Raw genomic sequence first — 24,487 nt, forward strand, 5'->3', positions numbered from 1 at the left:
CTCTTGCAGGACTGTTCTCACTGTTGCTTGTATGTGAGGTGCCCTCCCCTGCTGTAGAGGAGGATGCAGCCAGGGCTGTGACATGAAGCAAGCTTGGTCTCTCAAAGTAGGCACCATGCTGTGGAACAGAAGCTTCTGGGAGAAACAAAGGTTGTTGGAAAAGGTAATTTGCAAACCCAAAGCTTTCTCCCTTGGGAATCTGTCCTGATTTCAGCTACGATAAAGTTAATTTTTTTCTTAATAACTGGTGCAGTGCTCTATTTTGGATTCAGAGTGAAAATTATGTTGAAAACACACTGATGTCTGGTCTGTTGTTAAGCTTATCCTAAATGAAAGACCGTTCAGTGTTTTGATCATGGACTGATCTACAATAGTGGATCTACTGGCAGTTGATGTGATATACCTTTCTCAGAAGGGGAAAAGCCTTTTTTGCACACATTAGCAGTGCTGATTTTTAGACCTTTAAACTAGATTGGAAGGAGGAATGGGGAAAAAATCAATTTTACCAGTGATATGCAGCAGGATGGTGCACCAAAATTTGAGGGACATAGTGCTGGTGAGATGCTTCAATCGGCTCCACAAGGTGACAGCTGCAATGAACTACCCCTGAAACCCTTCTATACAAATAGACATAGCATGAGGAAAAAGGAAGAGGAAGCAGGAGCTTTGGCCCAGTCCCAGAGATATGCCATCACCGGGATAAGCAAAACGTGGTGGGATGAGTCCTGTAACCGCTGTGCCAGGATGGTTAGTTGTAGACTTCAGCAGAAACAGGTTGGGCAGGTGAGGTGGAGGTGGTGTAGCACTGTAAGTAATGGAGGGGCTGGAATGTGTACGAAGTTTGCAGTTGGCAAACTCTCCATACCTGAGAGCCTCTGGGTAAGGATTAAGGGATTCATATATAATGCAGATGTCATCGTGGGAGCCTGTTATAGGCCATGCAACCAGGAAGCCAGGACAATGACACTAATGAACTTTTCTTTGAGAAACTAAGGGACACCTCCAAATCATTTGCCCTTGTCCTTATGGGGGACTTCAACTTGCTGGATTTTAACTGGAAATGTCACACAGCTGGCACAATCAGGTCAGGAAGAGTGCTAAAACACCTGGAATATTACCTCAAGATACAGGTACCAGATTTGTTACTTATTAACAGAGGAGATTTCGTGAGCAAAGTGGAGATGAATGGCTGCCTTGGCCACAGTGATCACAGAACAATTGCTGTCAGGAGGAAAAGTGCCAGCAAAACCTCAGCTCTGGACATGAGGAGAACGAACTTTAGGCTGCTCAGGGCACTAAAGAGTAAAGTCCCCTGGGAAAATGCTTTTGCTCGTGTCCAGGTCCATCAGTGCTGATTTTTCAAACATCACTGCCTAAGGGCATAGGAGCGGGCAATTCCCAAATGCTGGAAGTCAAGCAGAAAAAGCAGAAGGCCAGCTTGCCTGAACAGGGATCTTCTTGTGAAGCTATGGCAAAACCAGCAGGTGTATGGCCAGTGGAAGCAAGATCAGGTGACATGGGAGCAATACAGAGATGTCTTTTTTTCTACTGTAAGAATAAAATGCATGAAACCAAAGCTCAAATGAAGTTATAGCTAGCCAATACTGGGGGGAACAAGAAAAAGAGTTTTTAAAAAAATATTAATTGGAAAAAGGAGTGCAGAAATTACATCAGCCCATTACAGGATGAGGGTGGTCACCTCATAAACCTGGACACAGACAAGGCAGTTTAATGATTTCTTTGCTTTGGTCTTCAACACCAGTGACAGAATCTGGGAACTATAGTGGCCTGAGCTGGAGTACCACGGCCAAGAGAATAATGAACTCCTAGCCAATCTTGAACTAGTGTGGGGCCTCTCTCAGTGATTTTTGAACAGCTTTGGAAACTCAGAGCGGTCTCAGCTTATTGGGGTCTAGTGAACATTGTCCAAATTGTCAAGAAGGGCAAGAAGGATGACCCTGGAAACTACAAGCTTGTCAGTCTCACTTCAGCGTTCAGTGTTCAGTGTTCAGTAAAAGTACAGAAAGATTATTCTGGGAAGTATTGAAAAACATCTGAAGAACAACACAATCACTGGTCACAGCCAGCATGGCTTCATGAGGGGAAAGTCCTGCTTATAAAACCTGATTTCCTTTCATGACAAGATAACTCAACTAGCTGATCAAGGGAAGCCAGTTGATGTAAGCTTTCTGGATTTCAGTAAAGCCTTTGATGCCATCTCTTACGGATCCTTCTGCACAAACTGTCGGGCACACAGCTGGATAAACAAATTAAGTGATGGGTGAGCAGCTGGCTCAGGGGTCAGGCACAAAGGGTTACAGTGAATGGGGTGACCTCAGACTGGTGACCTGTCACTGGGGGGTTCCACAGGGCTCCATCCTCAGCCCTGTGCTCTTTGTCTTCATAAATGGCTTGGACTCAGGACTGAAGGGATACTAAGTTCACAGATGATACAAAACTGGGAGGAGCAGTTGATTCCCTCAAAGGCAGGGAGGCCCTACAGAGAGACCTTGACAAATGAGAGGGCTGGGCAGGCACCAGCTGTATGAAATTCAACAAGGGAAAGAGCCAGATTCTGCACCTGGGATGGGGCAACCCTGGGTGTACAGACAGACAAACAAATGACAGCCTAGAAAGCAGAAATGAGTGCAGGAAAGGGACCAGGGGATCCCGGTTGAAGTTGAACATGAGTCAGCAGTGTCCTAGCAGCCAAGAAGGCCAAGCATGTCTTGGGGTGCATCAGGCACAGCATCACCAGCAGGACAAGGGAGGGGATCGTCCTGCTCTGCTCTGCACTGGGGCGGCCTCACCTCGAGTGCTGGGGGCAGTTTTGGGTGCCACAACACAAAAAAGACATTGAGCTGTGAGAGAGTGTCCAGAGGAGGGCCATGAGGATGGTGAAGGTTCTGGAAGAGAAGCCATATGAGAAGTGGCTGAGGTTACTTGGACTGGAGGAGACTGAGGGGAGACCTCACTGCAGTTACAACTCCCTTGTGAAGGGAATAGGAGTGGCAGACACTGATCTCTTCTCAGTGGTGACAGTGACAGGACCTGCCACTGGGGGAATGGCCTGTAGTTGTGTGATATGAGGTTTAGAATGGAATTTTCCTTTTCTTTCCAATTCTTCTCCCCAACAAGGGGGCAGGAGAGAGTGAATGATCAGCTGTATAGTCCTTAGTTGCTGTCTAGGTTTAAAACATGAGAGAGTCCCAACTCCTTTGCACATGCTGTAAAAACTGTAAAGCATTTCCACCATCAACTGGCCACTGATAGACAGCCCTCCAGCAATGGATATACCCCTAAGATTGCTCTGTGCCTCTTTCAGCCTCTCCTGCTTCTTCTTCAGCAGACACTTGCCTCCTGCAACAACTACAAGACACTGAAGGATCCTCTGCCCAGAAAGCCCAGGGCCTAATTTGCCCTGTAACCATGGCCAGCATGCCTAGATTTCCATTAACTGATAGTGACTAATCAGTCGTTTTAGAAAAATCTATGTGGGACCATGATGGAGGCTCAAAAGTCTGTGGCTTCAGTGGTGACTCATCTTGGAAAGACCTAGATTAGTTGGTGGAAATCAGACCCAAACTTTCCATTGATAGCCAGCTAAAAAAACCACCGTGATTCTCCTCTGAACTGCAGCAATACTTAAATAGCAGGCAAGGCAGATAAGGCCTAAATCTTGCAACTTCATGTGAACGACATTAACCTTTGCTAGCTGTACCTGAATCATATTAACCCTTGTTAGCTGTATGGAAAGAAGTTGCTCACACAACAGCGATAGGTGACAATATTAACAATACTTACAGGGAAAAAGGGAACAGACTGATGTGTATGGAAAGTATCTTGTTGAGATAAAAATGAGATTAAAATGGCTTTCAACAGAAGATACTAGAAGATTTCTATCATAATTAGTAGAACTCACAGTTTGAGTCTTAAGGTCACCAAGACAATGCCTCTGTTCTGGAGTTGAGTCCTCAGAGGAGAAGCAGACAAACATAAACACCAGCAGATGATATTTTGGGACGCTACAGAATAAAACCAGCAGAGGATGAAGGAGTACATGAATGGCAGGGAGACCCCAGCAAAGGGGAGACCAGTCTCTGCCATCACAGAAGAAAGCCTACAGTGGCATGAACATCCAACATGCTGCAAAAGGTTCTGATGGCAATCACTGCCTGAATCATGTCAAAGGTTAGAGGAGGCAGCTCTGGGAATAATTACCTTAGAGCAGCAGCAGTCATTGTTCAACCACAACCTTAAAGGAGAAGATAAGGTTTAATGAATCTGCAAAGCAAATGAATCTGAATAGTTGTGCAATCCAGCTGGGGTGATAAGGAAAACTGAAGCCTGTGGAAATATGTTATGACATTTCTGTCCCAAGCACATAATGAGTACAACATGCAGTTTGAGTCTTAAGATCAGTAAGCCAATGCATCTGCAGCAAACTCATCCCTAGTGTAAGTTCTTGTACCGTACACACCGCCATCCCCGATCCACCCCTATTCTCTGGCACTTCAGCCAATGAAGCTCAACTACACTGGCCATCACACCACTTCAAGTCACACCACAGCATCAAAGCCTCAGGATGTTTTACATTTTCACTGAACCTTACATCCTGCAGCATTATTTCAGACTTCTTTTCCATATTCTCCCTTACATACCAACTTCTCTTCACTTTCCGCTTTATGATCCACTCTTCAACCCACTTCACCTTATTCTCCAGTTAGCTCCTTCCAAGTAGTATCAGACAGAGCTATCACACGTTTTCTAGCAACTACAGGATAAACCATGTTGAAACTCTTAATATATAAGATATCTATAAAAAATTAAGGAAATATATATTTATATAAAATAAATTAAGGAAAACACTACACTGAGCCATAAACTCAACAGGACCACAGAGTGAGCTGCATCACTGGCGCTGTGTACACCAGGACTAAACCCAGTATTATGAAAATATCAGAGATTTTGAGGCAAAAAAAGACAAGCCTCACTTTATGTTCTTATGAGTCAGGCCTTGTTTTCTTCTCCTTTGAACTACCTCCTACAACACTCACTAAAGCAAGGAAATGCTGAATGCTGTTGTCCTTCTCTGGCCAAGACTCAGGTACACCCTTCTGATGACAGCCTTTAGCTGAGAGAATGAATTCAGGGAATTACTATGCTTGCTAGACTAAAAACCACACACTTTTTTATTGTACATAAGTATGGGATGGCATCTCTATGCTGATGCAAGTCCAAAATTATTTTTGAAGCGTCAAATGACATTGCTCTAAACCTGTAGTTTAAAACTATGCTTTAAACATATGTTTATATGTTTTAAAATCAACTATCCTGGATTGTCCAGTTGTAAATGGCACTGAAGCATTGTCTCTCCAGAGCACACAAAGCAGATCAGCCACCTCCAGCAAGTACATGCAGACAAGCAAAAGGCATTCAGCACGCAGCCCAAGCTGGCTTCATTGTCAGCCTCCGTTTTGTTTTCTGGTTTGTTTGTTTACATTGCAGGAGGGTGGGAATTCGTGTATTTGGGAATAAATTTGGGAATTTGTATGTGTGTGTGAGACATCTAATCCAACACATAAGTGGCATTTTCTAAAGGAATATAATGAATATGTGTAAATTCTGCTTAGACAAAAGCGGTTGTTCTTGAATAAGACAAAGGACAGTCATTTTACCACTGTTACAGCTGCCTTCAAATGCATTCCTGACCATGTAAAGTCAAAATGTGCAGCACTGAGGGCAAGCACTTTCCTGAAAGGAAACAAATTACATCTGTGGTCACAAAATTTGCAAATTAGCTACCACTCAGTCAATTTTGTGAGGAACATGTTAGATGTTTTGCCCAGAGACAGAATTTCAAATTGAGACATCATCTGCAAAAGATAATTTTTTTCCTGAGGCTTTTCTTTTCCCCACAAGGAGCTTATGTCTACAGCCATGTGAGTTCCATGTCTTCAGAGATCAGATGTGGCATTTTCAACATCCCCTTTGGCTTCTCATCTCAGAAGATCTAAGCCCTTCTTCTATTCCAAGTTGCTGCAGATGAAAAAAAACAGATGTGATTTTAAAAATCACAGAAGTAAATCAGTACAGAACTTACACACTGACATTATGAAACAGACATAAAACTTCCTTAAAACCACAAAATCCAAATTAGTTGAAACTTTGGTTTACACTGAATTCAGAACATTCCAGTTCTCAAACACTGCCAAATACATTAGAACTGGCCCAAGCAGGCCAGTCTCAAGTCTGAAAGTGTGGGATTCAGCTGTCAACAGGAGTACCTTTAGTGTGCATCTCAGTAGGGTAGCTGCTGTAGTGATAGGCATCCTTGCTGCTCTGGGCCGCCCTGTTCTGCAAGACAGGTGACATTTAAAAAGGGAATAAGTTGTTTCAATAAAGTGACTTGAAACTCATCCCTTGAAGTATAAAATTGGCTACAACTACTCAGGTGTGTCCCCTGTTAGGTGTGCTATGACAGCCTTCGCAAGAGGCTTGCACCTGCAGCCAGGCTGTTAGCTGTGTCAATGCAGCTGCAACAGCTAATTGCAAAAATAGCATTCTATTTCACCTGCACATTTTACAGTTGCTCCACAAACGTGAGAGCCTGTGTTTGAGCAGAGTATGGAGGAGAAGGAAAACACCTGGGTTTGCCTCAGACACTGTCTTGTTCTGGGTTTGCTCTGTGCCAGACACTTCGAAGGCCTGATCCGTGAATAGTGCTCCCCACTATGAGTGAGATAATGCAACAAACTAGAAGTTAAATTACTCCTTTCACATACTAAGCTACTTCCTCCAGCCCAAAAAACTTCTGTATTTCAGGTCTGTTTCAGTACATCAGACAACCAACTGAGCATGCACCTACATATTTTCTTCAGTCTTATTCCCATTGCTAGTGAAGAGAGACCAAGGCACAGACCCTGTCCCAGCTGTGGAATGCTTCTGGCGCACCCCCCCCCAACAGTGTTCTGCTCAGGATGAAGACCAGCGAAGGGATATTTTGTTTTGCATTTTGATGTGAATGCTGGTGCTTGGGTCTGGCAGCATTCATTTGTTTGAAATTAGAGTGGCATTACAGTAATAGTTTTCAATTTGCTTTCGTATCCAAAGCTTCCAGGTTCTCTAATAGAGTCAGAGACCCATATCTGGCAAGTGAAGCCCTTGAGCAATAGGTTTGTTCCACTGATTTATTTTCTGCTGGCCTCGTAGGCAGAAAACGACCAGTGCAGTGCAGAGCAGCACAGAAACCACAACGTGACATTTATTTGAAAACAGAACTGTTAAAGTGCACTGAACATGAAACTCTCCAAACATGCAATGTTTAACTGAGTTCAGCAGAGAGGCAGATTGAAATGAAAATGAAAAACTCACACAGCTGAATCACTCTCATTGAATTGAAAGAATCACAAAATCACTAGGTTGGAAGAGACATTTAAGATCAGCCCTAACACCTCAACTAAACCATGGCACTGAATGCCACATGCAATCCCAGATGCTCTCTCAGTTGGTTCATGCTTTTTTGATGGTTTCCCATGCAGGTTTCTTTACCTTTTCTTTCTGGGCTTCCTGTATAAGAGACACGGATGAACTGGACTAAGTCCAGAAAGATGACGACGGGCCTGGAGCTGTATTTCCAAGCATTCCTGGCACCTCTCTGCAGAAGAATCAGTAACTTTGTGAGCATGCTGGGCATATGCAAGGACCATCCTCTGAAGGCCAAGCCCAGGGACAACTAGCTCATGCCATTTGCAATTACCAAACACCACATAATTTGTCATTTGCCCTAGCCCTGGTATTTTTATTGTTTAAAATGTGAAACCAGCATAAACTCCCAGTAGATCCAAAATATTAGGGAGTTCAAGAAGACAAATGTGCACGTTCTAGTTACCTTTCTCTAGCACATGCCACAAGATAACATGTGACAAGATGCAGTGTCATACACTGTGGACCTCTGTATGAGACTGGCAATGAGCCGAAGGTGCCAAAGCTGCCAGTCCTTACTCTTTCTATGTAGGAGGGTCAGTACCTACTGCGCATGGTGCCCCTAATGCCTCGGGACATAGACTGGGCCCTGGCCCTACTGAGCAGTGACTTCCAGCTGTCCTGGTCACCTGGCCCCACAGCACAGAGGCCTCTGAACAGCCCTTTTTTCAGCATTTGCCAGCAGAGCACAATGACTCCAAGACAGGAGATCTGGAAGCTGGTAGTCAAAGGGATCAATGGTGTTTGCAACCTGGCTGTAGCCCACTTCTTCCTCTTCTTGGCAAAGCACAGTGCCAGCTGCACTGTGCAAAGTGCTTCCCATGTCAGTGCTTTCTCCCACTAGTTTTGCCCATTCTGCAAGATTCACCCTCTGCATATTATGCCTACCTTTCACGCTGGTCAGCCTCAGGCACCAGCCAGCAGATTTCCAAGATGTTTCCAGAACTGCAATTTTCTGCACTTTGTTTAGTCAAAATTTTATCTAGACCTTTCCAGGTACACGTTGATAACTCCTCAAGGCCAGAAAGTTTTCCTTTGGTGCTTTGTCCTTACTTGGACTTTTGGAGGGAGGTGAGGAAAATTAGAAATGTCAGGACTTCTAGAAAATAGCAGCTTTACCAACTCCTCTCGAAAAGAGATACACTTTTGTTTCTCTTTTAAAGTGAAAACATTTGTTAAATTACTTACTGAATTGATTTTTATGCATGCTCATTATTTCACAGGAAGAAATCTTGGGAAGAAAAACTGCAAGAAGGCTAAAGTATTTCCTCTCTTACAACCCTGCAAAAACACAACTGTGATTTGACATGCAGGATAAAAATACTAATATTCCATTTCTATGCTAAGGACTCTCATGTCACCAATATTATGATGGTTGCACCATTAGAAAACTGTACCACCTACAATTTTTTCCATAGCCATTTCCCACAAGCAAGCTATGACACATGAATGTATGAAAGCAGTTTGCAAAGATGTGCTGATGCATAAAAGGCAGGCTGCCAGCCTGTCCCCATACAGCCCATTTGATGACACAGAGGCCTTTCTGCAAACAAAAACTAGGCTGTTTGAAGGAGCTTAGCTGTGTCTGTCTGAAGTGGTCTTGTCCAGGGTGGGGCATCAAGAGAAAATGCCCCTCTGTCACCATTTGCAGCACAAACTCAAGGGCTGGTTTTCACATGGTGACAGCTAAAACTGCCAACAATGTCACTATCGTGGCAGAGTGTGGAAGACATAGGAGCAAGATGTCCCAAGATCTGCTTGCAACATGCCCAGGTTTTTCTGATAGTAAATGCTGAAAAAAATCCACAGTACAACCACAGCCAGAGATACTATGGCTTGGCACAAGACTTCTCTCAGTGAGTTTTGATAATGAAAGGCCCCTCTATCACACAGAATTATTAAGCCTTGTTCCACAGGCCTGTCCCAGGTCATTGATATGCACCAGTATGTAAGAGTTTCCTTTTGGGCTGCAATCTGAAGTTTTTTGACTGATTTCATGCAGATCTGATTTCATGCAGAAGTTTCCAGGATTTAGAAGCTTTTTTTTTTCCTTTCTGCCTTTTTTTTTCCAGTGCATAAGTAGAAACATTTATTTGAAACAATTTCCTTCCAAAATTATCTCAGCCTGAGGAATCACGCTGCAAGTAGCTTCCATGCCAGCATATTCCACACATTTACTACTTTTATTCCTTGCACAAAGCTTTAATTTATGACTCATCACACTGTAAAGCTGTGGTAGAAAGAGGCCAAGGACTGTTTCAAGACAAATAGCACTAAAGATATGCCTGTGCAGGCTGCTTCCTTTCTCAGGAAGTCTATCTTGTTGCTTTTCTCTCTTATTTTCCTTTCTGTTCTATTCAGCAAGGTAAAATCAAACAGTGCTGCTGGTGAAACAAAAATCCAACAGGCAACTGTGATGATCAACCACAGACTTGCACCAATAAACATTAGTCAGGCTTACTGCTTAGAGAGATATTTTACTTTATACTGGAACCACAGATCTAACCACCCACTCCTTTATCAGGCCTTACAATGAAGGAGACCTGAGCTTAGCCATTTTGCCTTGCTTTGCAGCTAAAACAGTCTAGTGTGACATTAGAAAGCTCTAATATTGAGCAAATATTAGCCTGTTTATCCTGGATGACTGTTGTGGGGGTTGTAAAACTTATTGCTAGAACCTTTGGCTAGTGTTCAGAAGGTAAATCAGGGATGTACCACGTTTTCCCACTGACAGAAGGTCTATCTCACAGCATTGCTATCCGTGAGTGCAGATGGCTCTGGGACACTGCTCATGTGCATGTGAGTTTACTGGTCCTTAACCCTCTTCTGATAATCAGCAGTTTCCTGGGATGTGAGGTGTTGCCCTCCAGGTGCCTGTCCCATTGGTATCTTGGGAGAACATACATGGGAAATATTTGCTTCATGCAGCTACACCTAAGATCCAATCTGTGGTTAAACACTGTCTCTCCTGGTGCTGATAATTTGCTGTTTCCTCTGGCATTTGCAAACAGTTTTCATGCTCCAAAATGCAAGTCTAAAATTTCTGAGAAAACCTGCAAGCTGGTCAGCAGCTCCAGAGAGGTGTGAACCTTCTCTCCAGCATGAGGGATTACAAGTCTTGTCATTTCTCTGGAGACATACTGAGCTTTAGAGGGACTGGACTTGCACAAAACAGATGCGTTATCTGGCAGTGGGTTGGATTAAGCTGCTAAGTATTGCTATTTCCTATCCAGACGGCAAGGGGATGAGTAATGTGTACACAACAAGAACAGCTGGGCAGAGGATGTTTTTCATGTGCTTCTCCTAAGTGGCAGCACTGACAAGTCTTGGATTACTGCTACAAGCAGAACTGTTCAGTATGCTTCAGAAAGCCCCACATTCTGGAAACTGCATTACCTTCATCCTCTGTGGGGAAAAAAAAAAAAAAACAAATTAAAAAAAACAAAAAAACCCAAACAAACAAACAAACAAACAAACAAAAAAAAACAACAAAAAACAAAAAACAAAAAAACCCAACCAACCAACCAAACAAAACCCACAAAAAACAGGCCTCTGTGGTATTCAGCATGTGCCAATTGAATAACCAGCACTGCTTGTACAATGCTGCTTGTACAGCAGCATTTTCTGTGAGGAGAGGTTGCTGCTTTTTCCCACCTGACCTCACAGCAGAGACTTCCAAGACCATGAAAAAGTAAAGGGAGCTTTTGTAAGAGTCACTAACAGATTTACTCCCCTTGATAGGAGAGGCCCATTCACCAAGGTGTCTGGAGAGTGGGTACCTGTTTTTGGGAGCATGCTGCACCACAGATGGGGCCCTGGGCAGTGCAGCACCACTGGTGGCTATGAAGGCTGCAGAGGTCCCTGTTTCATGTCCCCAGATGATCAGAGCTAGCCATAAGGTAGCTGTGCACACAGAATAAGGAACAGGATACTCTCTGATTAAAGGATACTAGTTGCTCCCAACCTTTACCCCCAGGGTCCTGCCCTCTGTGTGAATACAAGACAGTTGGCTCTGTTTGAACTCCAGATTCAGCAAAATTTTTAGGCGACAACTCATCTCACAAGTGTTGCCCACACCTCTTGCAGGCTGCCCCATATATCCTGAGGTGATGCTTGGACCCTGCAGGGACATGCAGGACCCCATGATGCATCTCAGAGTGCTGGTGCTGCACAGGCTGTGGGGACCTGGTACTGAATTGGCACCTCTTGGGTAGCAAAGAGACTTCAGCAGCATCAGTTCCTTGGAGAAATGGAAACCTAATTATACAACCTTGACACTGGTTTCCAAGGACGCAACAGGGCTGGCAGCACCTCTTGTACCGCCAGCACCAGCTGCACATGGTGATTCTGCCAACTCTGCCACTTCTGCCTCTTTGTACTCCCTCCTCCAGCATGAGAGCACAGTAGCAAAATCCACTCCATGGACCACAGCAGAGTCTCAACCTGTGCAGTGCCATGAGGGAAAGTTGATTATGCTGACTACTTGTTTTCAGTGGCCTCGCTGATGGAGAGGGATGCTGCAAGGAGCCACTTAACTCTGCTTCCCTTTGCAGGAAGCACAGCAGCCCTGTTCCAGCAGGGTTGAATGAGGTCTCTTAAGAATATCGTCCAAATTACTTCCTCCCAGCCCCAGGAAGGGGAAGAGGAACACACAGTTTAAGGAGTTAGAAAATGGCCTTCACGTCTCCATCTGCCCTCCTTGTCTTTCTCTGAATTTGCCTTAAAGCTTGCTCCCCCAGCTTCTGCCCACAGAGGCCTCCCGGCTGCCACAGTAGGAAGCTTGCAGCTAACTGTGTATAATGTTGTTCCATCCATCCTGGATCAGTCAGAAGTGGTCCAGATAGCTGCACTCCCTCTAAGTGAGAGAGTTATTTGCCCAGCAGAGGCCTGATCCTGGTGCTGAGGCTGTCTGTTGGCATCAGAAGGAACTACACTCTGAGACAGCCATCTCCTAGCAAAGGAAGTTGGGAAAGATGAGTTACTTAAAATCAGCTGAAGATGTCCTCAGACCTCCCTCTGGCCCAGTATAATTGGCACTGATTACAGCCAATTACTGATTACTGTAGGCATGAGTTCTCATTTTTAGAATGTTAACATGTAGTTAGTTAACGTGGAAGCAGGACACCTGAGGAATGGCTGTTTGCCCTGGGCTGCCCAAAATACACGATCACCTGCTCAGCAACTCCCTTGCCCCCAGAACCGCAGTGGCCATGGCACCACATGTCCCACAGGCTCCACTTCCCAAAAGTGGAGCAAAAGCACATCAGAGCTCTGCCCTTGGCTAAATGGGGAAAGGGCTGCTAATGAGTAAAACAGCATGAAGTGATGCTAGAGCAGGCTTTCCAAAAAGTTTACATCATAAGAGTTGTTCAGCCACCAGAGAAACAATGCAAGAAATAGGCAAGAGAACAGTGCTATCTGCAAAGTACATCTAGGTCCAAAAACTAATTCAAAATCCCTTTCAAAGGTGATCATGGCTAAATACCCAGAATAAAAATAATATTAAAAACAGCCTAGAAGAAGAGCAGCTTAGTACATGGCATGGGTTAAAAGCATTCACCTTCAGTCTGCATTAGCTCAGATTATGGTTCTGAGATTGGAGATTAGGAGGAAGTTCATGGGTTGTGATCATGCACAGCAGGGGCTCTGGGTCTTCACAGCATTTACTTTGACACCAATGAAACTTCAAGGTCCTGAGCCTGGTCCCTGCTCTTGCAGGGTGCTGCCACCTCCACAGGTACACAGCAAATACCACAGCAAGGTTTTCTCACTGCCCTTTGTCCCAGGGATGACTGCAGTGCCATGGGAGGTGTGTAGGATTTTGACAGATGTGTTTCCAAGAAGAAAATTCTCATCTCCTTGTGTGGCAATGTCCAGAGGCTTTGTCTGACTTCATCAGCATATGTTACTTTAAATGCATTACTTTGTCAGGACAGGCACAAAATTTTGTACTCTTTCCTGAACAGGGAACATTGCCTGAGAGAGCAAGTCTAAGGTACACACACGGGGTGATGTAAATCTAGAGGACACATTTGCAAAAGAAGACACCCTAGAAAGGCAAGTGTCAATAAGATATCAGTTAGGAAAAAAACAGTAATAGCCAAAAAAGACTAATTTCAAGTAACATTGCTGCAAATACCACTACCGCCATTCAAACAAGACACAAAGAGAACACATCCACTGCCTTATATACCATTATGTCAGTCAAACCAGAATAAAGAGGGTGGAAGGTACTAGATTTTAAAGTGGCAGCATTTTATACTTTTTCCCTCTCTTTCACACTGGAACAAATGAAGACAATGAGGAATCCAACCCTGTAGCTGCCAGATAAAAAATAAAGCTTCTCAGGAAGAAGATGCATCACCTGGTGGAAAAATTCAAAGCTAAAAACTGGTTTGTTTATATATTTTTAATCTCTGGTACCCAATTGAAAAAATACTGTGTTTGAACAAAAGGTCTTTATAGCAAGTGGGAATACAAACACACCCAGACAGCACTAAGATAAGCATGGAAGTCTAAATTTTTTCATTTACTAACATAAAAATGTCACATCTTTAATATAAATAAAAGGGAAGAAATTAACCAAGACCACAGTTTCTTTATTTTTTAATATTTACAAGCAAAACCTATCGTACAGCAATCACATCTTATGTTTATTTAAATTTATTTAAAATATATCCTGCTAAAGAATACAAACTAATTATTAATATGAAAGTAAATATATTTAGTTTGAAAGTGTATATATTGTGTATCAATGGAATATGCACAGAGTTAATGTTGCTTAGCTAGCTTAAAGCTAAAACTAATCCAATATGCAACTCAAATTGCCACAGCTTAATATATTTTATGACTAAGCTGCTGCTTTAATGGCCAGTCATAAAATCTAAATCACTTAACCCAACATGCAAAGCCTAGCATGTGCACTAAAATCTGTGCTAAGCCATTAAAGACATTGCTGTCTGAGGGTGTGAGCCTACTGCAGCTTATACTGGTGTTGATCGCTGCAGTTACTTCCTTCTGCCAGCCACCAGACCCTTAACTGAGGTCTTCCAACTTTAAAGCAACAAATAAATACACAAACAGAAAAATCAACCCCAAAATTCCCAAACCCTTCCCTTCCTTTAAACTGGATTTAGTTTGCTGAAACAGACTTGCAAAGGGTTTATCAATCCCTGCAGCCAACACAATGGAGGGGCATTCAGTAACTGCCTGTCCTCCATGGCCTGTGCCCAAATGTACCTGTGCCTGGATGGTGGCAGATGCTCAAACTTCTGCTGTGAAGGATGTGCTTCAAGGCTTACAATTTGCAGTGCCTTGTCAAGCTCAAGAGCCCATGGCCACAGGACAACTGGCATGTTTGTTTGTCTAAGCCAAGAGAATTGCATTGCAGGGACACAGGTGCTGGACACACTGCATCTCCTTGCACCATCTTTCTGGGTGCCAGGAGAGCCAGGCAAAAACACAACACAGAAGACAATCCTTTGTTTTATTCTCCAACTTGGCTCCATCACTGTTTCAAAGCATCTCTGGAGCATCCAGGACTCCATTCCAGCAGTCCCTGGCCATACTTACTAGGTTTTCAGCAATGGGTTCAATGGGCAGAGAGGCTGGAGGCAGCCTAAGCTCAGCTGAAAGCCATGCTACACCCACCACATGTGCTGCCCATTCCCACTGTTTACCATCCCCCTAGGTGGGACAGACTGACTTGTGGTCAGCAGGATGGTGACCATTGTTGTGCTTACTACAGACCATCAAGGAAACATGGCTGCCTCTGCATCTCCTCCGGTGGGGAGCAGGTTCGTGCCACATGCAAGTCCTCCAGGAGTGTGCACTCAGCAACGTGAACATGGTTGGCTTCTGTGTGAACTGGTACCTCCTAGAAAAGGAGAAGAGCAAAGGTGAAGAGAACCATGTAAGGCCCTGCACCAGGCCCAGAGATGAGGAAATGCACCTCAATCCCATGGACATGTGGTTGGACAGGGAACAGAAGCCTGTACCTGTACTTGACTGGGAGGGAAGAAATGGGAAGGAAGAGCAGAGAGACCAAACCTAGAGGTAGAGGAAACAGCAATAGGAAACCTAGAAGTAAGACACTGGCCTTGGAAACATTGGGCAGGTGAAGGGGAAACCTCGCAGAAGGACTGGAGGCATTGGGCAAAGAGGAATGGTTTATTGTGAAGGACAAGATGTTGATTCCCTCACCCAGACAAGATGACTCATATCCAATATGCAATGAAGGCACTCAGAGTCTGTGCCCAGATATATCAAGGATTAGCAAAAATCATTTATTCTCTTTTTTCACCTAGTTATTTCAGGAATTAGCGATGCAGCCAGTAGTCACAGTCAGTGATTACCATCAGTAATCCATTTGCATTGTTTCCATTTCAGACCAAGGAGGATATATTTTGCTTTTGGTTTAGACTAATAGATTTTTTCCATATTTATACTGAAGTAAAATAACTTCAGATTCATGCTCCCTTTTTACACCATGCTGATGTACTCATGACAGCCAGGAGGTCATGCTGTCTTCCAGAGGGACATGGTCTGGCTGGAGAAATAGCCCAACAGGAACAACATGAAGTTCAGCAAGGAGGAGTTTAAAATCCTGAACCCAAGAAGGGAACAGGTAGAGCCTGGGGGCTGACAATCTGGAAAGCAGCTTGATAGAAAAGGATATGAAGGTCTGGGTGGACACCGAGTGGAACTTTAGCCAGCAGTGTGCCTTTTCCACAGAGAAGGCAAATGGTGTCTTGGACTGCACAGAAAGGAGTGATGATAGCTGGTTGAGGAATGGGATCCTTCCGACTACTCAGCACTGCTGAGGTCACAGCTCAAGCAAATCCATAGGAATGCCACAAGCATAATGAAGGAACTGAAGAATCTGACATATGAGGAGAAGCTGAGAAAGATAGGACTGCTCAGTGTGGAGAAGAGAAAGCTCAAGAGCATCTTATCTGCATGTACAAATACCTGATGAGGATGAAGGAGAAGGAGACAGGTTTTTTTCTCAGTGGTGCAAAGTGCCAGGATGAGAGACAAAGGGCACAAACTGAAACACAGGAGATTGCTTTTGAAATTTCTGAAACACTTTTGCTGTGAGAGTGGATGCACAGGATGGCCAGAGAGTTTTTTGTCTGCATGCTCAAAACCCACCTGGACCCAGACCTGAGCAACCAGACCTCACACATCCAGTCTTGAATGGACCGGGGGGCAAGAAGTTCCTGTGCTTCAAAAATGCTTATAGTGGGCTGTTTAGTGCTGTTTGAAGCAGCAGGGATTACCAATCTTCTACTGAAAATCCAATACCCATTTTTACTGAGGAGATCCTTGAGGTAGCACAGACACTCTCTGGTTGGAAGCAGAAATTTCTTTGTCACACAAAGTTTTCTTAGAGTAGTGTCTTCTGATTTGTTGCCTGTGGACTTGTGGATATCTGCAGAGTACTTCTAAAGAACACAAGAGATCATAACTAAGCAAAGTGAGCTCATCACAAAAGGACTTAAGCATACCATACAGGAAAAAATCCTTAAGGATCTATCAGCTGGGCATATAAAGGAAAATGGACGTTTGTGTTGATCTGATCAAACTCAAGTGGGTAGTGATGCACCTTCCTCCCTGTAAAACAACAGGTTTTAGCTAAATATGGAGAACAGCCCAGAAAATGGAATCAAGGTTTAGGAGATGTGTAGCAAGGACTGTTTTTTCACAGGAATCCTACAGCAAGACTTTCCAAACAATGTCTTTTTCTCTAAATAAATGCTAAGCAAATACCATTTTCCCCCCTTTTATTATCACCTTGACAGGAACCACTTCCCAAAAAAGCAACTGCCAAGCATCAGTGGATCAGACTTACACCATCTGCACACTGTCATACATGGAAATAAGGTTCTCCAGCCTGGAACTTAGTATGGCCTTTAGTGCTCTCTGATTTTCACACATTGCTAACAGCAGGGAGGAGATGGTAAAATTCCCTTGACAGGAGGAAACACATTTATCCACTGATTGCAGTATTGCAATGGGAGCGAATGGCTCTCACAGGTGCAGACATCAGAAGATATCAGCAGACATCAGAAGTGCCTGCAGTGCAAACCAGATGAAGGCAGCAGAGCACTGAAACAGAAGAGCTTCAGTCCCTTCAGACACTTGCCATCTCCCACCTAGAAAAACAAAGAAAACTATGTCCAGCCTATTAATGACAACATCAGCTTCCTGGGGACTGAGAAGCTCAAAACATTTCACAGTCTACAAGGGGAAAAATACCCCATGATGTTAGGAATTATAAATGAGAAAAAGTCCATGGGGTTTTTTAGGGGGAAATCTACTGGACTTTGGAGGAGGAAACAGTCTTTAGTAAAAAGGGCTCCCTTATTCTCCACAATACTTTCCTTTAGGACATAATCCGTGTTTAGGCTTGAAACAACAGCAGGAAATGCTACCTGCCCATGCAATGCAAAATAGCATAATTATGTGGCCGGAAACCTGGCTTCTGTTATCCTGCAAAACAGCTATCACCACTCATTTGAAGGACTTCAAGGGCAATTTCCTCTGGATACCTGTAGCATTTTGACATTGAAAACCCAATTAGGTACATGGCCTCCTGGCATAAGTCAACTGCGTGCCACAGGCTACTTTGCTGTGACCCCACAAAAACCAGCCTTGAGACAGACTGTATGGGCAAGTGCAGTCCTACCTGCTGTATAGACTTGGCTTATGACTTCATATGTTCATAAAGAATGAGTCCACTGTTAACAGTAACAGTGCCTGAGGCAGAATTGCACCAGATTCTCCCTTAATCACTGGACAGAGAGCTGGAAATGCCAAATTTTAGTTCTGATGTTCATTTCAGCTATGTTTTTAAACTAAACAAAATAATCTCTTTAGTCATCACCTGCTGCATACAAAAGCAATCTGTTCAAAAGGCAAAGCACGAAAATATTATGCAGTTATATTCTGGCTGCAGAAAGATTGTTTTTATGTACACACATAAAAATACGAATGCCAAATATGACTGTTGACTCCTACAAGAGCTAGTGTATTGCTGACGCACTGCGATGAGCTCATTGTTTGTGTCAGTCTGCATACAGACAAGATATGTTCCACGTTCACATGCACTTATCACTGCAGGAGGATGCCTGAAACACACCAACATTTTAAACCTGAGATTTTAAGCTCTAGTAAGAGGGTTCCTAGTTCATACCACCAGCGTAGTACTCACAGAACTACACTCCTTCCAACATCTGCCTTCTCCCTACTAGACACACTATCTGCTTCTAGACACCCCAGTCCCACAGCATCAGCAGAGACCTTTCACAGTTCAGTCATCACCATACCATAAAGTTAACATTCTCATCTCAAATAAAGTCTGTGGCTGCAGACATTCCCAAACGGGGAAAGTCCAAACCTACCTGCTCCAGCTGGAGCTCCCTCCCCATTCAGCCAATGGCCCAACAGTAGCAAGTTGTCCTTATCCTCCCTGCAAATCATCTGCAGGAGGGCAAGCTTAATGCTTCAAGACATGGGAAGCCAAAATAAGGCAGCCTTTGAGAGGTTTGTAATCCAGAGACAACAGGTGCAAATTGTCATGTCTTGCGGAGTGAGCTGCAATCCCCGCTGAAATGCTTTCCTCCTTTTCCAGCCATACAACATAACCCTTAAACAGACCATGCTGAAAGCCCCGTAAAATTCATGGAAACAGGCTTATTCTAGATATCTAGCCTTCAGGAATATCTCAGAGGTCTCCAGCCTCTCTCTGAGCAAGGACTCTAAAAGAGTCTTTCTAAAGTTTTGCCTCCATTATTCTTCCTTGTTACTCAGTATGTTGCAAAGGTGGCCAGACTTGCCCATACTTCATTCTGGAGCATTAGTCACAAGCAAATTTAACACCACTTTCACCAGTTCCACTTCTTATTGCTGTTATTTCTCCTTCCCATGTTTCTGTCCTTGGGAAAACTCTTCTATAAAGACCCTCAGGAACAACAGTTGCCCCAGAATGGAGGAGCAGAAGCCAATGAAACTGAACAGGAAGGAGGCAAGTGACAAAAGTATATGCCTTGCCTTGCTCAGATTTGCAGGGCTGCCAGCTAAGGAAGCAGAGTTTCTGAATTTTTAGTGGAAGATGAAAAAGCCTAGATGGATAAAACATTGTTCAAGCTTATAAGTAAAAAGTCTAGGAAGAAAATTACAGGTTTTGAGCTTTCCTCTGTCTGCTTACTGAGATGTGAAATGGAACTGAATACTAGACCCACTGGCTCATGATTTATTTAACTTTGTGCTGCTGGCCTTTTATACTAGCAAATTATTAATTTATCTGTATGGTCCACTTACAGAAAGAACAGGTTTGTCAAAGTCAAGGCTTCTTACAAGATTTTATTTTGGCTTTAGTACATGTATATCTATATATAAAAGTTCATACACAAAAATGTATGCACATATACCTTTATCTATGTAGTGTGTGTACATGCAATAGAAAAACAAAAATTATATATACAGATTCCCCCAATTTCTCATTTCTATAGGGTTAGAGAGTCACTTTTGAATGTGTTACTGCATTTTACATGTGTACTCTACAGGTTTGCTGTTGTCTCATCACCTCTTCCAGCGTTTTAGTATCAGAGAAAAGGCAAAGTTATTGCCACCAAAAATAAGTTACTGTTCAACATGTAAAAATACACTCTTCCAGGCATCAGGCAAGCCTTAAAAGAAGAAAATCTATTCATCAAACAGTAAAGGCAGGGGGAGAGCTAGCAGAGCTTTAAATTGTCTTGAGCTCACTTCCACCCTGTGAGCAGATCAAAGTTTAACACATGCCCAAAGGATGCAAAGACAAAGTCAAGAATAATAATTCACTTCTTGTCAAAGCCCAGTGAAGAGAATTCTTTTGCCAGCTCCTGCTTTGTGCTCCCTGTGAATTTACTGGCTTCCTGCACAGGCACACGAGCCTGACCTCTCCCATTCACCCACAAACTGGCTACCTATAAAATGGCTATTAATTCCAGCTGGCACATGGGCTTTTGGCTGAGGCCCTTCCTTCCTGTCTGGAACTGGGAAAAAGTGTTGGGGGATGTTGGGGGAATGTATGGAGGGATGAGACAGAAAGAAGCAGCAATCCATAAACTTCCAGTGCAGGGCTCCCTAGTCTGCATTTCTTAATTGAGCATCTGCAGTCACACCAACAATTAGGTAAAAATCATTAGATCTGATTCAGATGAAGAAGCAGCATATTCTCCCCAGAAGCACAAACCACACATAAACAGCAGTCCACTCTTGATCTGAGGAGCATTCAAGAAATAAAGCATTCCAAATGCTGTGTTGAATAGCATTAAAAATACTTTACTTTTTACAGACTCTTAGGTTACAGGATTAAGCTGGCTAGTTATTTTAACCTCAGCTAAGTATAAAAATGGGCAGCCCAAAACATCTTCCACTTAAAAGGGTTGTTAGACACTTGTCCTTTCAGATGGACCGTGCAGAGCTTCAGCATAGTTAAAACATTTGCAAGACACCAGCCTAGAACTGCCATTGAAAAGGAAACCCACTGGTTACAACCTTGCAAGGTTGTAGCTGAACATCAGCAAAGCCTTAGGATCCACAAGACTGGTTGGTATGCTTACAATTAATGCTGGAGTTGTAGGGAGAACTGGACACTGATTACAGGTAGGACTTAAAACTGAAGACACAGCCACCTGTCCTTAGAAACTGCTACAAAGAAGCTTTTAGGGACCTGCCAAATAAACAAAAGCAGAATGTGGTCAAGGTAACCAGAAGAATTATCACTTATTCTCAGTTGTGTGATAGCTGGCAATTGAAATTGGTTTGTGCTGTGCAGAACAGCTAACAACCTTCTAAACAGTCCAACTCTAAGGCTCAGAATCAACAGGATGCACAAAGTCACACACAAAGCAGGGTTTGGCTCTGTGGTTGGTGGTTTCATTGGTTGTGGTGGTTTTTGGTTTGGTTTTGTTTTATTGGTGGGGGTTTCTTGTTTGTCTGTTGTTTTTTGGGTTGGCTTGATATTATAATTTTTTTTTTTTTTTTTTTTTTTTTTTTTTTTTTTTTTTTTTTTTTGTTAAAAGCACATCCCAGGACCCTGATTTCAATTACAGTGCAGTTTTGCAACACTAACACAAGAATCTTTCATATATTCTCCAAAGCCAACATAAAAGCAGAAATCACTTTGTGGAGGGAAATTCTCATCTGCTCAGATAACTGCATTATAATACTAAGTACTGTCTATGACACAGATTTTAGTTTAGGATATAAGAAAAAAACTTATGTAAACCTGTGCATTCAATCTGAATATCCAAGTAGTAAACCATTTAGTATAATCTGATCATTAGTTCCAAACTAAAACATTCTCAGACCCAAAAGATGGATTAAATTTGAAATTATTGCTGTTTTCTACAGTGCCATTCTCTCTTCTAAGTGCTATTTATGCAAGCATAGACACTACAGAAGCAAAAATATTTTTGTGTAACTATTAAAACACTATTAATAAAGTATATCTATTGCCATATTAAATTTTAGTTTTCCTGAACCTCATAGCTATCACCAGTATTAGAGCTGTTGGGGAACCACTTGAATGCAAGAACAGCTGGAGCTCAAACCCACCCTAAAATTAGATGATGAGAAATTAGCTGTGAGACCTAAAATCTTTTAAGATGAATGAAACAGCTTCCAGAAGTGATTTGTGAAAACAGGTGGTTAGAGACAAGCTTTTCCAGCTGTCAAAACAGACTTGAGAGGAAATGTAGGTAGCCAGCACTCAGCAGGAAAGAGGAGAGTGGCAAAAGGAATTCAAGGGAGAAAGTCTTCAAATGAAAGGGCAGAATAAAATGACAATATTATTTTAACAGTAGGCAGGAAGGTAATAAGAGGACCCAAGAAAGAGGATTTAAGTATTGTGGTGTGGCTGCAAATGTACTGAGCACAAAATACACTTGAGAATATTTAAGCTTCTATAAATAGATTTTGAGTAATTCCAGTGGTGTTTGTTTATGCCATGTATGCAAGATTCCAACAACCCTTTCATAAACACAGTCTCTTACTAAGTTTCACATGATCTTCATAAATGTTAGGGAAGAGACAAAAAAAAGCCAAGTTAGATGGCAGAGCAAGTTCAGAGTGCTTTCAAGTAAGTGTACCTGAAATCAAAGGATCAACATTATTTCTCAATGTCAACATTTTTGTGGTAAAAGTTATCACCTCTAAAATCTGAATCTAGGCTAGTTACAATAGATATGGAACTATGCTGTTCACTTGTAAAATTTTTGTACACTAAAGTTATTCTAAAAAATTAAGAATAACTCAAAATCAGTTTAGCACATTTGAGTTAATTTCAGTCAAATATAAAATCCAAATGAGATGGTGTAGATGTAAAAAAACTATAAAGGCACATCCCCTTACTGCTGTGAAGGTTAATTAGAAATATAATCTAACACAACTGCCATAAACACTTAAATCTGTCACATTACAGTATCATTGAAGAAAAGAAAAAACTACTCCAAACAGATTGTATTAAAAATTTATTTTTAAATAAAGGAAAAAACAATACAATTATTTTAAATAAACAAGGTGTATTCTACACATCTGTAAATCAACATAACTTTTACATAAGCTGTTTATAACTTTTGAAACTTCTGTTGCAGCATTGTCTACAACATTTGACATGTTGGTTTCCATTTCATCATCAACCAAACAATACCCAAATGAAACCATTTGCTTAAGTGAAGCTATATTTTTCACAGCCAAAGATGGCTCTACTAATACCAAAGCACCTGTTAAACAATTATCCCCACCTAGTTTTTTAAACGGAAGTCTGTTCAGCCTTTTTTTTTTGGTTCTGTTCCATTGCCTGCATAGAAATCAGCATAAAGCTAAGTAGCAAGCTAAGCTTCACTTCAGTAGTGCAATGAGTGGCAAGAAACTTCATGAAACAAATGAAGATACAAACATTGTCAGTAAAATTCAACTATGTCAAAAACAATATTTGAAAAAGAATGCTTTTGTGGGTCACAACTAGACTAGGTTTCAGTGTAAAGCTTTCCTCAGGAAAAGTGCTTCTTCCTGATTCACATGAAAAGAATGAAGCATGCATCACAAGCCTTTGTTCATACAGAAATGCCCATTAAAAAAGTTCCATGTTACCATAAGGCAAAAGAGATATTAAGGTGGATGAAGCATCTTGGCCCAGAGTATGTTTTACAACAAATACCTACACATTACACTCGTGTAGCAAATGATGGGTAAGGGATTGGCTCAGTAAGGTAAAAAGTCAATTTTTATAAATACATATCATTATTGCTAATATGCTACACATCATCATCCAATTTTTAAAGCTGCTTTGTTGACATAACCTTGTAATTAGCAGGTCACGTTCATGGTGACAATATGCTATTCCATATGAAGAAAAGTAAAGCAGCATAAATACAATTATGAAAACAAAAGGCTTATGCAACAGTCTTCTCTAGCTTGCTATGATTTTTTTAATTAAAGAGTGTTCAAAGAAAATAAGTCCAGTTCACCACAAATTAGGAAATTTCACAATGAGGTTGAAAACCAAGTTACAGGGAACAGAGAGAGGAAAACCATGGCATGCATTATAATCTAGTCCTTTTAGTCATACCACTGGAATACAGAAGTCCAATTTAAAGGCTACACTAACAGGCAAATAGCCAAGAGTAAACTTAGTTTGATATCTAAATTAAGACTACAGTTTTAATCAGTAACAGCAAACTCACCTGGCCCTTTAATATATTCACAATATCTACTGCAATTGAATTACTTAATTGTGACTAGTATAGGTATGTTCACTTTACAAAGATATTAAATACCTGCATCATGAAATTACATTCTTAAGACATTGTGTAAGAAAATAGCTCATGTGTGAAATGTTTCTGAAATGTATTTCTGCTCCCTACTATGTCCCATACACACACCTAACATCCCCCCACCCCCACCATGAAAGCATTCACTCACAGGGAAAAACAAACACCCCTTAAAAAAG

The 24,487-nt window shown here is 42.2% G+C and overlaps 1 protein-coding gene across 1 annotated transcript in view; it reads right to left on the reverse strand.

Annotated features, from left to right (window-relative positions):
• Window positions 1-5,513: 5,513 nt before the first annotated feature.
• Window positions 5,514-24,487, reverse strand: part of UGCG (UDP-glucose ceramide glucosyltransferase) — a 53,260-nt gene continuing 34,286 nt past the window's right edge. Inside the window, exon 9 of the mRNA XM_068176718.1 lies at window positions 5,514-6,039. Within this exon, the coding sequence (XP_068032819.1) occupies window positions 5,980-6,039 (60 nt within the window). The 3' untranslated portion in view covers window positions 5,514-5,979. The remainder of the gene's footprint in view (window positions 6,040-24,487) is intronic.

Source organism: Anomalospiza imberbis, chromosome Z (assembly GCF_031753505.1).
Source record: "Anomalospiza imberbis isolate Cuckoo-Finch-1a 21T00152 chromosome Z, ASM3175350v1, whole genome shotgun sequence".
Taxonomy (NCBI): domain Eukaryota; kingdom Metazoa; phylum Chordata; class Aves; order Passeriformes; family Viduidae; genus Anomalospiza; species Anomalospiza imberbis.